Raw genomic sequence first — 12,296 nt, 5'->3', positions numbered from 1 at the left:
ATTGAAGCCTTAACATTTTCCTATGGCCACATTTATGCACAGATCATTTTTTTGCCAGCTAAATTATCTTCGCACAAAGTATGTGAGTTCTAGAGGCAGCAAATCACTTCATCACCTTTCCACTATGCTGTTGAACACCTTATAAAGTTAGAGTTATATTTGTGGAAGAAAAATTGTAGAAGTTATGATAGTATGATATATACCTGTCAGTGGAGGAATAGAAAGCATGAGCTGGGAGCTGTAATTGCCTCTGTTTGAAGGTTTGGTTATTTTTGCACTTTTTTTCAGTGTGCTCTGCATAGGATATTCTCAAGTACTTAATGTTATTTTGATTGCATTAACTCGTATTGCACAACTTTTTAATGCTTAGATGAGAAGGAATTTTCCTGGGGAGATTAGAAGTATATGGACATAGAGACATGGAGGCGATGATCAAAAGATATGATCCATTTTCAAATCTCTTTTTGTCTTTGAGGGTTAACATTTGATAGGAAAATACAGAGCTTGGAAAAGAAAGATTTATCAGGCAAGGAAACTTTTAGGTGCTCACAGTAGTTAAAGCTATTTATTGCCAACTGTTTGTCCAAATGGTTTTAGGTGTGGTGAAAGCTAGGCCAAAAATTAAATTGAAATAATTGAGAAATTAAACCAACTACATCTTGCACCAGTCTTTGCTTCTCTAACAGTTATAGGGCTACTGGTGTTCTGTAAAGGCTGAGGTGGAACAAATGCATTTCAGCTACAACTACATTTCAAAAGCTTCCTATTAGAAGAAGTTAAATAAAATTTTTCAAGTAGAAATACTGTGTAAAAAGTAATCCAGTAAAAAAAAAAACAATTTCTTGTAGTAATTGTTTGAGAATGAAAGAATGGTGTATCCTGTTTCATCACTTTTTAGAGTTTACTCCTAGCCAGAGAGAGAGAAATTACAGTTTGCTTTTAAAAGTAAACTGTGATGTGCAAGGGTTTGATGGGTTTTTTTCCTTTTCAATTTTAGTCAGTCTTTGTTCACGCATTTTAGATTGTACATCTCTGGTACTTTATTGATTTACTCGTAATAAAAGGCAAAGCAGTCTTTTTTGTTGGAAATGCTGGAGTAGGAAAACCAGTGTTTATAGGCAATAGGCTTGGTGCTGTCTCTGACTAGACAAGGCTACCTCCTGAGCAACAATTCATTCAGCTACCACACAACATCAGCAGTGCTCCAGAGTTCCATACGGATGTGAGGAACTTATCTTCCCACAACAGCAATGATAAAAAATATTCCACAGGTATTACAGTTTTATCACAACCATTGGATACTGCTCTTGTCTGGGCCTTGGCAAAGTTCATGGCTTTGCAAACTGGAAAACTTTGAAAGATGTGGCAGGCAAGGGGAAGGGAGGAGGATGAAACTGCTTGGTGCAAACTGGAACTGACACTGTGCTCCCACAAGTTGCTCTCTGATTGCAGATGAGAAAACTTATCTTTACCTCTGTTCACAAGAAGCCTTGAGCCATCTTTGGGTGGCCTGGGTGTCTCTGCGTGGTGCCTGTAGGTGTACTGAAAAGGATGGTCAGAAGTTGAGTTTACTTTTGCTAGGTACCATACAACCCCCAAGGGGGGGTCAGTCCCTGTCTGGTGGAGTTTGGAGTCTCCGTAGGTGAGATGGATGCAGATCAAAGGAAATATAATGCACAAATGGAGAGGGCTGTAAGTTGGCCAAAAATGCTATACTGGTGGTAGATTTTGGAACAAGAGGAGTCAGAGAGTCAGAGCAAAATAGGCTCATAAAAGCTGTCTGTTTTGCTCTTCATGAAGAACACAATCAAGAGAGAGTGCAGTGGTCAGTGGATATGCCGTCTTTGCCATCTCTCTTTTTATCCTTCTCATAACTTGAGCAGGAAACAACTATCCTGAAAAAATGATGTGTCCTCTTTGCTCTACAGCTTTTCATGACATGAAAAGCACTAGAGAAGTAAGTTAAAACTCTGGCTTATCCTCTCAAATGTCTGGAAGAAGATACCAAAAAACAATTTTTCAGTTTTAAAACTTTGTACAATTTTAGAGGTCTTCAGATAAAATCTTTAGAAACATTTATTACATTATTATTATTATAAATTACACATTGATGTGTAATTTAACTGCTTTTGCAATCTGTTGTCTAATTTTCAAGCCAATCTACATTGCTGCTAATGGATTACATTTTCACCAGGTTTAAAAAAATAGGTATCAATCCACAAATCTTAATTGAATAAGTTTTTACCCTGTTTTTCTTTCATGTCTTGTGTTAATTTCAATAATGTGTTGTATTCACATCAGATAAGCAAAGACCATTTTGTCTTCTTTATACCTTAGTTTTTCCTTTGAAGTGTTTCCAAATTCACGTTAACATGGAATTCTGAATTAACAGAACTTAATCACCTTTTTGCCCCTCAAAATGAATGGAAAGATTAGGAGAAAAGAAATCTGCTGTGCATCAGAGTGAGATCATGAGCTGTTGTAAACTGTCATAGTTCCTTTAATGGGGAATCAGCCTTAAAAGGCTTTCAGAAATTCCTCTGATCAGGGAGAGATTTTTCAGCTAATGACTGCCACTCCAGTAGCAACTATGGCCATGGCTCTAGAGTACAAAAACATAACACTTTCCATTGCAAGGAGAAGCTGATGAAAGGAGCTCCTGGACAGCAGAGATTGTGTATTCTTCTTGCAGGAAACTTCTTAAATAAACCAAAGAAGTGAAGTCAACATCACAGGCTCTTGTTCTCCAAGTGTGTCACACCCACCAACAGTCTTGTGGCATAAAGTCTGAGAGTTTACGAACCTTCTAACTGCACCTTCTAAGAAAAATTAAGACACGAGCAAAGAAATGGATCATCTTATTGTCTGCATCTCTTCCTTCTGTCCACTGCTCTTTAGCCAAGTTCCTCCTGTTAAATGCTCTGCTACCACGTCCCTCTGCTAATCACAGTGGGTGAAGAACTGCATGACGATCCAGAAACAAGTACATGGTGTTCCCTTTCCATTGTGTTTACAACATTGTCTTGGTGAGCTGTGACAGAATGATTTTGTACTGTCATGTATAGATCAAAATTATGGCCTCTTATGTGATTTTTGTGTTTGTGTGTACCAGTATTTCTTCCTGGAAAATGCATTCAAGTGATACACTGAAATGCCTTCATGTGTCCTAAACTATCACTCCAAGCAATTATTTGGAACAGTCAAATTGTGGATTGTTTTCATAATGGAAAGAATCATTCACAGCAAATTGCACAAATGAGCAATTTAAATTAAGACTTAGTTCATTAAAAAGAGCTTAAGAGGTGAACTTGTTAAAGTATAGTGATTCACTACTATTCATTGCTATGCTCTTTCCATAGTTCACAGGTTAAAAGGTTTTTCTTACAGATCATACAACTTCTAATCTGCAGTATTTTCTGTCAGTTCTCATCATATCTGTAGCCACATAACTTTTTTTGAGGTATCTGCTAGAGTGGGTGAGATTAGCATATAGTGTAGGGTTTTATTTAGCATTCCCCCAAGGCGTATGACTCACCCACTCTGCCTCTAGAACAGCAGAAAATTTCAAAACGTTGCTTGATGGAGGCATGTTCTGATACAAACTAATATCGGTATATTAAGTATGGGGTCCTCAATAATACTTAAGTCAGGAACACTGCCACAGAGAACAAAAATGTGTAAGTCTATATAGATTACAGTTGTGGACCTTATTTAAAATTTAGATAAGGTTAAGGATCAAGAGGGAGGATTCCTAATTCGGGGTTTAAAATTATGGCTACACACTGAGATAAAAGAACAAAATTGTCTTTTATGTAATTAAGACACTTTAAGCCTTTCATATGCACATGGTTTCTGCAAAAAGTTTTTTCCCTTCTGTGGTAGTAAAGCGGGGTAAGTGCAGTCACAGCTTTTTTCCCCAAAATTTATGATCATCCAGTTGCAAATACATTGAGGTTCTCAATTTCTGTCCTGTCCTCCAGCACACCTTCACTCTTTATTTGCTTATTTTACTTCTTCAGTCAGTACCATCCTTTCAGCTGACTGTGACTAGACAGAAATGGCCTTGGAAGCATTTGTTACCTTTTTTGAGTTGGCCTGTCAAAATCACTGTTGAGGTTTGCAGATGATTCATTTCACTGAAAAATCTAAGATGACAGTACTTCTGTAGTCCTGCTGGAAACTGCTTGCAGTGATGTATTTGCTTATTCTGCTTTGCCCAAGGAACTAACAAGTCTGCTGCAACATCCAGCATTCAGCTGTCCCCGTGTAAGTGCAGTTTCTATTTCATACAAGCTCTCATGAACAGGTTGCCCAGTTTTCAAAGAAGCAAGACTATTTCACAACCGTATACTTACATTTCAGTCTTTCTTTTGCCTAGCCCAAAGTATTTTAATGCACAGTGCAACACAAAAGAAAAAAAAGTCAGTAGTCTCAATTTTTGCCTATTCTACTTATTATACATGGAACAGATAATATATCTTTTTTCTTTCATACAGGCATTTCTTACTGAAAAATATTAAAGTCTTATTGAATTGTGGCTTTCATCATCTCAAAATCAATAGCAGGTGTATCCCAAATTCCTTACATTATTGACTGGACAAAAAAAAAATCTCGATTAGATGTACATAACTTTTTGAAAAATCTTTTTCTTCTTGACGAACAGTATTGAGTCTGCATTAAATTCTCTGCTGTGCTGTAAGAATTTTAACCACTATATTCCCTAAATCTTTCATAACACCCTTTGGTTCAAATCCCAGCTCTGAGACAGAGAGAATTTAGCCTGCTTGTTGAAGATGAGAGTCCCAGTCACTGTGACTTACTGAAGTTTTCCTTGGCGTTCGCCTATTACTGTAGTTTTATTTTGTGCAAAATAATTTCTGTGATAATTTGAACAACAAAAATATATGACCTAGGAAGGAAGATTGTTAGTTTTCCAGTCCTGCTTTAATAAATTTCTAGTGATTTCTGCAGGTTCTTGTTTCCATGTGCAGAATAGAAAGTGTGCAATTAGCAATCAAGCTTCTGTGGAGGATGAATACTTTCTTATGTATCTGTGGAATACTTCACTAAGTGGCAAAAGTTGAGGATCACATCGTACCAGAGTTCAGAATTATAATAATGCTTAATAAAAGTTTTTTTCTTCTGTGTTTTCAACATGACTTAGCAGCTTTCTCTAGTTATTTTTTCACTTACATACCTAAGGGAAGCAGTGCAGTTGGATAAAAATTGTATAGACTGAAAGTTTGTGTCTCAATATTTTACAGTTCTGATGAATACATAAGGACCTTTGAGTTAATTTGTTCACTGTTGTAGTAAATTTGTACCTAATGGTCTGCACTGACCATCGTGTAAGCACCTTATTTGGGGGAATAGGCTGAAATTTAATACAATCACCTTAATATTCCTTAGTCTGGGAGATGATATTGCATTCGATTCCTGATTAAATGTCCTGATTTAATGATAGGTATCATTCATATTTTTGCACTTTACGTATTTTGGTTAAGTTCTTATTTAATCTCTCCAAGGAGAAGGAGAAAATAATCTGCTCACTGATTAATTTTCTGAGTGTCAGGATACCTGGGGAGTTCACATTCGAAGCATTTCAGTTTCAAAGGATGCAGATGGATATGCTGTGAGATTTTCAAAAGCTGTGAAGTAGTCAATCAAGTAAATCAACAAGACTTTTCTGGAATTCAGAATCCCAGGGTGATGTGTTTTCAGAGACTGTGAGTTTCTCTGATTACTAAGGACTTCAACAGTTAAAAAAAAAACCAACCTTGTAGTTAGTGAAACGTTTCATGAATTTGAGCCAGCATGATTTTGAATTCCTGATTTTGTTTAGTTTCAATGTTGCTTCATACGGTAATAATTTTTATGCCTTTGCATTACATTTCAGGGATATTTGGAAAAAAGCTGGAGAAAGAACCTGGTCATACCTATGGTCCAGTAAAAGAATGAGAAATTTGTCTATTTTACTGGTGATTTGAATATGCCTGAAGTGGATAGATATGGAATGGATCAGCCTCATGCATTGATTCGGCAGCATGTTGATCATTGACCCTGGTGAGCATTTATTGATGCTATGATACACTTTCTGTAGTGTGGTCCATCATGGCAACCCTAAACCACAGAAAAAACAGAAAGCTTCAAAATTAATTGATTAAAGAGAAAAGCATATGCTTCTGGAAGGTTATAAACCATTTTAGAAAAGAGAAGCAGAAAGCAAAGGGGCTATGGAGAGCCTTGGAAGGAAGGTATCCTTCAGCTGCTTTTGATGGAGCTGCTGGATGTTGGCCCCATTGATTGGCTGTTGAGAGCAGGGATGGCTGAGATACAGATTCCCTGAAATGCAGCTTCCCAGGTGTTTAGCCTCTAACACTCTCTGCATTTTCTTCACCTGTAAAGACAACAGACAAAATCCGTAGAAGCTTTATGATACTGGTTCAAATGAACAGTCTGTCTCTGCCATGAGAATAAAAACATAGAAAATGGCCACTGAAGGATAATTCAGTTGATTTGGGTGAAGAAGGTAGTTACAGAAGGTAGTCACAGAATCTCAGAACTGTTAGGTTTGGAAGGGACCTCTGGAGATCATCTAGTCCAACCCCCTGCCAAGGCAGTGCCTCCTAGAGTAGGTGACAACAGGAATTCCCTTCTTACTTTCCAAAGGACAATTTAATTTTTTGGCAGTTAAAATATATTGGCATCCTTTCACCAGAACCTGTGTAAATATAAAGTTTCCAGTCCAAAATCAATGGATTAGTGTTTTAGTTCATTCTGTTACAGGAAGACCAATATCCTGTGTAAATAATTTGTTATCATAAATGTGCATTAGGTTCTTGTCCATATACAAGCATGTCATCTTATGTGACATGAAGAAAATACGTGACTTACAAAGAAAACATCGTGAATGATCTGTACTGTTCTTGCATCTTTTAATGCAGATGAAGTGTATAAATTTTTTCACTAGATCATACTTCATCCCATGAAGGAATGACACCACACGTCAGCTAGATATCTTGTTAAGGAACAAGATGTAAAGAGAAAAGAAAATGAAGCGACGACTCAAATCTGAAACATCTCTGGCTTGGAGAAATCAGTCAGGTCTAATTCAGTGACATGTAAAGCTCCTGTCTCAATGCTCTCCTGTTTTCTTCCCAAAACTATATTCTTTTTGAGATAAGAAACCTTTTGTTCTTTCACAAAGATTTCAGAGTTCAGATCTCAAAGTCCTTAGTGCTTAAAAGGGTTGATGCTTCTTTCTTTTGAATGGTTTTGAATTCTTTTAAAATAAAGCCTACCCAAAAGTTGAAACTTTCCATTTTTACAAAACAGATCAAATCAAGAAAAATGCTGACCATGCAATTCAGGAATTTAATATAACTACTGAAGAATTGTAAAATAGAGTAAAATCCATTGCAAACACATGGAAAGATAGAGAAGGCATTATTCTGTGAAGTTCTGGGAAGGAAAGATTTGTTGATTTGAGCAGAGAACAGCTGCATTATTCATGAGTTTTCATTTCACAGTATTTCTTCGAAAGACCTGCTTGTCCTAGTTCAAATGTACACCGACATCTAAAGAAACAAGATTCTCTTTATATTTGGACAAAAAGAATACAAATTGCCAGCAACTCAGAGCCTTTTTTTGTTGTTGTTTTTTAATTTCACTTTTTAGGCAGCCTCCTTTTAATTCACCAGGAGCTGTGTCATCTGGAGAGCCAGAAAGAGTGTTGGATAATGAAGCAAATAGAGGAGCATGCCCCCTCACACTCTGTGATGATCTTCACTGGTTTTTTTCTTATTGAGATCAGGTAATTTTGCTCTTATCTGTGATGAGTGATGATTGTGTGCATTCTGATTTGTACTTCTTTTCACCATGCTTTACTCATCCAAGTAGGTTTGGAGCCAGTTTCATTACAAAAAAGCTTTATCATCAGAAGCTTTTGTGAAAATGTAGTATCTTAATTGCAACAGAAATTTTGAAAAAATATTATGTGATAGAAAATGTGAGATTATTCTTAGTTTAAAAATGTCAATCCCAATTTGATACTTCCATGGATATTTTTATCCCAGATTTCCTGTAGGACAGAACTGTTGATTCTTCAACTGAGGTTAAGCCTGGAAATGTACAGTTCTTCAGTGTTTTGTCACTAATATTAATCAAGCTACATTTTCTTTCTCAATTACGTTAGGCAGAAGCTAACTATTAAAGAAATTCATAATTTTCAGTATGTTGCTTATATGAATCCAGCTGCTGGCAGCTTCATTATCAAGCCTAAGCTCCAGGCAGAGTTTGAAGTGTCATATTATAGCAATCCTGTATTTAATACATGAAATAATTACTATTTCGCTTTCCACTACAATAGGTAGGAGATGAAAGGGAATAGGAGAAAACATAGTGTTTGAAATTTAGTACAGGTTGAAAATCCTTCTGTTCTTATAGCTAAACACAAAGAGCCACACTAGATTTATTATGACATGGAGAGTCCCCTGAATTGCAGTCTCATGTGGTCATTCACCTGTCAGATGTGCCCCTGGGGCTCGTAACCAGACATGCAACTGCTGTGGGACTGCATTAAGGATGAAGCTAGAAATGAAGTATTTTCTGTGACACACAAGTAGCTATATGCTCACCAGGCTGTATTGTCATTTAACACTTCATTGACTCTTATCTGCTGTCCAATGCTGGAGAATCTTCATCTCCTTTTCCCTTTTAATTTTCAGAGACATTTTGCAGTATTTGCCTTCAACTTCCTTTCTTCAGACTCCCTGATTGCCGTCTATAGAAAGATAGTTCGCTTCCACTTCCAGCAACAAGCCTGTACTCCACCAGTAATCAAGAGTACTCGAGCCACCTTACAGCAGATATATGTCTTCACCAGGCAGGAATTCAAAACTTCCCACCAACTGATATGAAGTTCCACTACATCCTTAATATGAGAGACCTCTCCAATGGCTTTCAGGTCTACATCATGGGCTAATGTGCCTGGCAACACTCTATTATTGTTGATATTTATAATCTAATGGTGGACATTGAATTGTGGACTGATGAAGAACAGATGCTTTTTGTACAAAGTAGAAGATGGTCCCTGCCCTAAGGGGACCATAGTCAGGTAGAGGAGATGGGTAGAAAGATGAGACATAAAATGTATTTAGTGGAAATAGAGCAATGGTTTGCAAACTTTTCTATGCTTACTGTTTTCTTTGGTTGGTTTTTGAGAGGAGAAGGTCAGCATTTCAAAGGGAAAAACAACTTTTGGAAGACTGGGTAGAATAAAACAGAGATTGAAGAAACTCTGAAACAATGATAATAAAATCACAAAATTATTTAGGTAGCAAAAGACTTCTAGGATCAACGACACCAGCCATTAGTCTAGCATTGCCATGTCCACCATTAATCATGGACCTAAGTGCCACATCTATATATCTTTTAAATACCTCCATGGATGCTGGCTCAGCCATATCCTTGGGTATCCTGTTCCAGTGCTTGACAACCCTTTCCGTGAAGCAGGGTCTTCAAAGGGTAGCCAAACACCATACCAGAGATTAAAGACAGAAATGAGGGAAGGATATAATAGGGTCAGTAAATCCTGGCCTCTCTTGTAAAATTACATGAGTCTGATCCTGGTTTGTTTTTATCTGCTTTTCTGTTCCTTGGAGTGCAGCTCTGTTCTTTCACAGAATATGATTTTTGTCTTCCCACCCCGTGGATCACTGTGAAGGCAAGGAGGGAAGGACTTGTCAGGTCTTCTTGTACACCACACACCTTGTTTTGGTGGGATTGCACTGGCCCATCATGCGTGTTTGCACCCATCCTGGTGTGGAAGTTGTGAAAGAAGGAAGTTTGAGGTGACAGTTGAGAAAGTGCTAATTTTGTCATGATGACCTCTGTCCTGTTTTCTTGAGCACTGTTGGAAAACAGGGCTAGTGACCATGGAAGGTCCTGGTGGTGCCATTGCTTCCGTGTGTCCTGTGCCCACCTAAGCGTCCCAGTCAGTGGAGAACAGACATTTGTTTTAACTATATTTTGCATGTTCAACTGGCTGGAGAACTTGCTAATTTAGAGACATTCTGGTTCATGTTAAAGAATGTATGGTTTCAAGCACAGTATCTACTGGATATCTACTAAGTATAACTAATGCCTTTGCAGAATATATCAGTTAGTCTTCCTTTAGACAGCCAATTTTGATGCCACGTGACAACATTAAAAAAGAAAATATTTTGTTATCTTTAGGGCATTTTGTTTCCTACACCCAAGTGTTTACAGCAACCAAATGATATTCAGTATCTCTGGATCATGAGTTGGCACATGTCTATGGGAATAAACTAGTGGAAAGCAAAGACTGTAATTTCTATTACAAAATTATGATGGACACTATGGACAAGTATTTTGAGGTATGTTTGTAGCTGGAAAGTATTTTGCCTCATGCCAGCAAGTTAAAAACTGAGTGGTGATAGGTCTTATTTACTGGAACTGTACATCGCAGTGGGGAGCAACTTGAGGAGTTCCTAGAGAGCTACAATGACATGCTTCTATGAACCCAATTTTGTCTGAGGGTGCCATGCAGTGGGTGTAACTGGAATATCTAAAAAGGGAACATGTAATCCATCATGATGCTAACTATGCTTGCATGAAGTCGTTGCTTTCTGCTGTTGAGGGGTTGTTGCAGTGCAGACTCATAGCACTCTTAGTGGAAGGTTTATGCAGGGCATGCAGCAATAGAGCTGATAAATAGACTTTGCTGGTGCCCTTATGGAAGAGCAGATTGTGGCTCAGTGTTAAAAATAACCTCCACTGTTTGTTTAAACAGAGATTCACCCTTTTTTTGCACTCCACAGAAATTAACACCACTTATTTTCTGAGGCTGGAAAGATAATCTATAATGCTGTAGACAGTTTGCCTTATCTTTTAATTAGTTAATGATGTATCAGGCCTTTATAAGAAAAGCAATATCTGTCTTTTGTTTCCAAGAAAAGGAAAATGCTTTTAAAATTAGGTTAGTTCAAAGCCAGGACAATACCTTAAGCATATACTAAATAATGCATGGCAGACCTGGAGCTGCTTTGCTGCCCAGCCTTGTACTTTTTTAAACCTAAACCAGCCAAGACTTCTAAGTGTCATCATAGATTTATTTTATTTATCCATACCTTTTTTTTTCATATGTATGCTTACCTTACTTCAGTTTAATGTAACTTGTTTCTGTCATGTCAGGCAATATCTTAGTACCCATCATGGCTCCAAATCTCAGCTTCTGTTATGTTTCTAAAATCTGATTTACTACATTTGCTTTGTTTTTCTGCACAGAAGAAAACCAGCCAGTTTTCAGAAGATGAAGATTTTGCTGAGTAAGTGAGGCACAGACTTCATTGTTGCTCTTGTCATTATTTGTAATCTTTCTTCAATAGATACCGTCACTCTGGTCATGTGTAATATCAGTGATTTCCAGAAAGAGACAGAGGCCCCTGCTGGCAGAGATAAGTTTTGTTGAAGCAGTTTGTATTATTGGCAGTGTCAAATGGTTTAACACGCAAACTTTTCTTCTCAGTGAGTTGGACTAGGATTTCAGTGTCATCGTTTTTCACTTTGCGCGTAATCAGACAGGAGCTGTGTAAGAGAAGCACTCTTGACAAAGCAGTCTATTGTAGAAGTTTCACTCCAAGAGGATTAAAGAAATGCTTAAATTTCAAAGATAACCATATGGACCTTTCATAGGGACTGTAGGTTTTTTTAGGCTGATTTAGAGGTTGATGTGATAATCATCAGACTTGCAGACAGAAGCCTTCTCAGGTATCGCTAGTTTTGCTTGAAAATATTGGTAAGCCATTATCTTCTCTCTGAAGCCTAGTGACTGAGAGTAGTATCTTAGTTTGGCAAACAAAGTGGCAGGGTGTCCTAGGCTTACAACCTGGCAGTCCTGGAAAAGTAATTGTGAAATTAAATCCCGTAAGTTTTTTCTGCACCTTTTATGGGTTTTTTTTATGGATCCATTGTTAAATAATGAATAAGACTGACAAAGTTCTACAGTGAAGTCAAAGAGAATTGGCTTCCAGTAATGTTTTTGTCGGACAGGTTTTTAGCTCTTTATTAGATGCAACCAGATTAGACACATTATCCCTTTATTTAAGAAGGTTCTCATCAATGTTTTTTTCAAGAGTTTTTTCAATAACTTTTTTCAGTGGCATGAGACATAAAGAGAATGAAGGGGATATTTCATTGATACATGTAAGAAAAATTGAGCAAAAGGTCCAACATGCTGTCTCTAAGATCTGGTCTTTCATCTTCTAGAATCTGCA

At 37.4% G+C, this 12,296-nt stretch overlaps 1 protein-coding gene across 1 annotated transcript in view; it reads left to right on the top strand.

Annotated features, from left to right (window-relative positions):
* The window catches only part of DNAH11 (dynein axonemal heavy chain 11), a 101,683-nt gene that overhangs the window by 12,308 nt on the left and 77,079 nt on the right, over positions 1-12,296 (top strand). The window contains 6 exon segments of the mRNA XM_042044477.1: positions 8,195-8,288; positions 8,727-8,844; positions 8,847-8,965; positions 10,237-10,294; positions 10,297-10,527; positions 10,530-10,575. Coding sequence (XP_041900411.1) covers positions 8,195-8,288; positions 8,727-8,844; positions 8,847-8,965; positions 10,237-10,294; positions 10,297-10,527; positions 10,530-10,575 — 666 coding nt within the window.

This window comes from Corvus kubaryi, unplaced genomic scaffold (assembly GCF_017639235.1).
Source record: "Corvus kubaryi isolate FWS band 111438036 unplaced genomic scaffold, C.kubaryi_AGA036_p1.0 37398, whole genome shotgun sequence".
NCBI lineage: Eukaryota > Metazoa > Chordata > Aves > Passeriformes > Corvidae > Corvus > Corvus kubaryi.
Note: the sequence above shows the minus strand (reverse complement) of the source record. Positions and strands in the feature narration are given on the sequence as shown.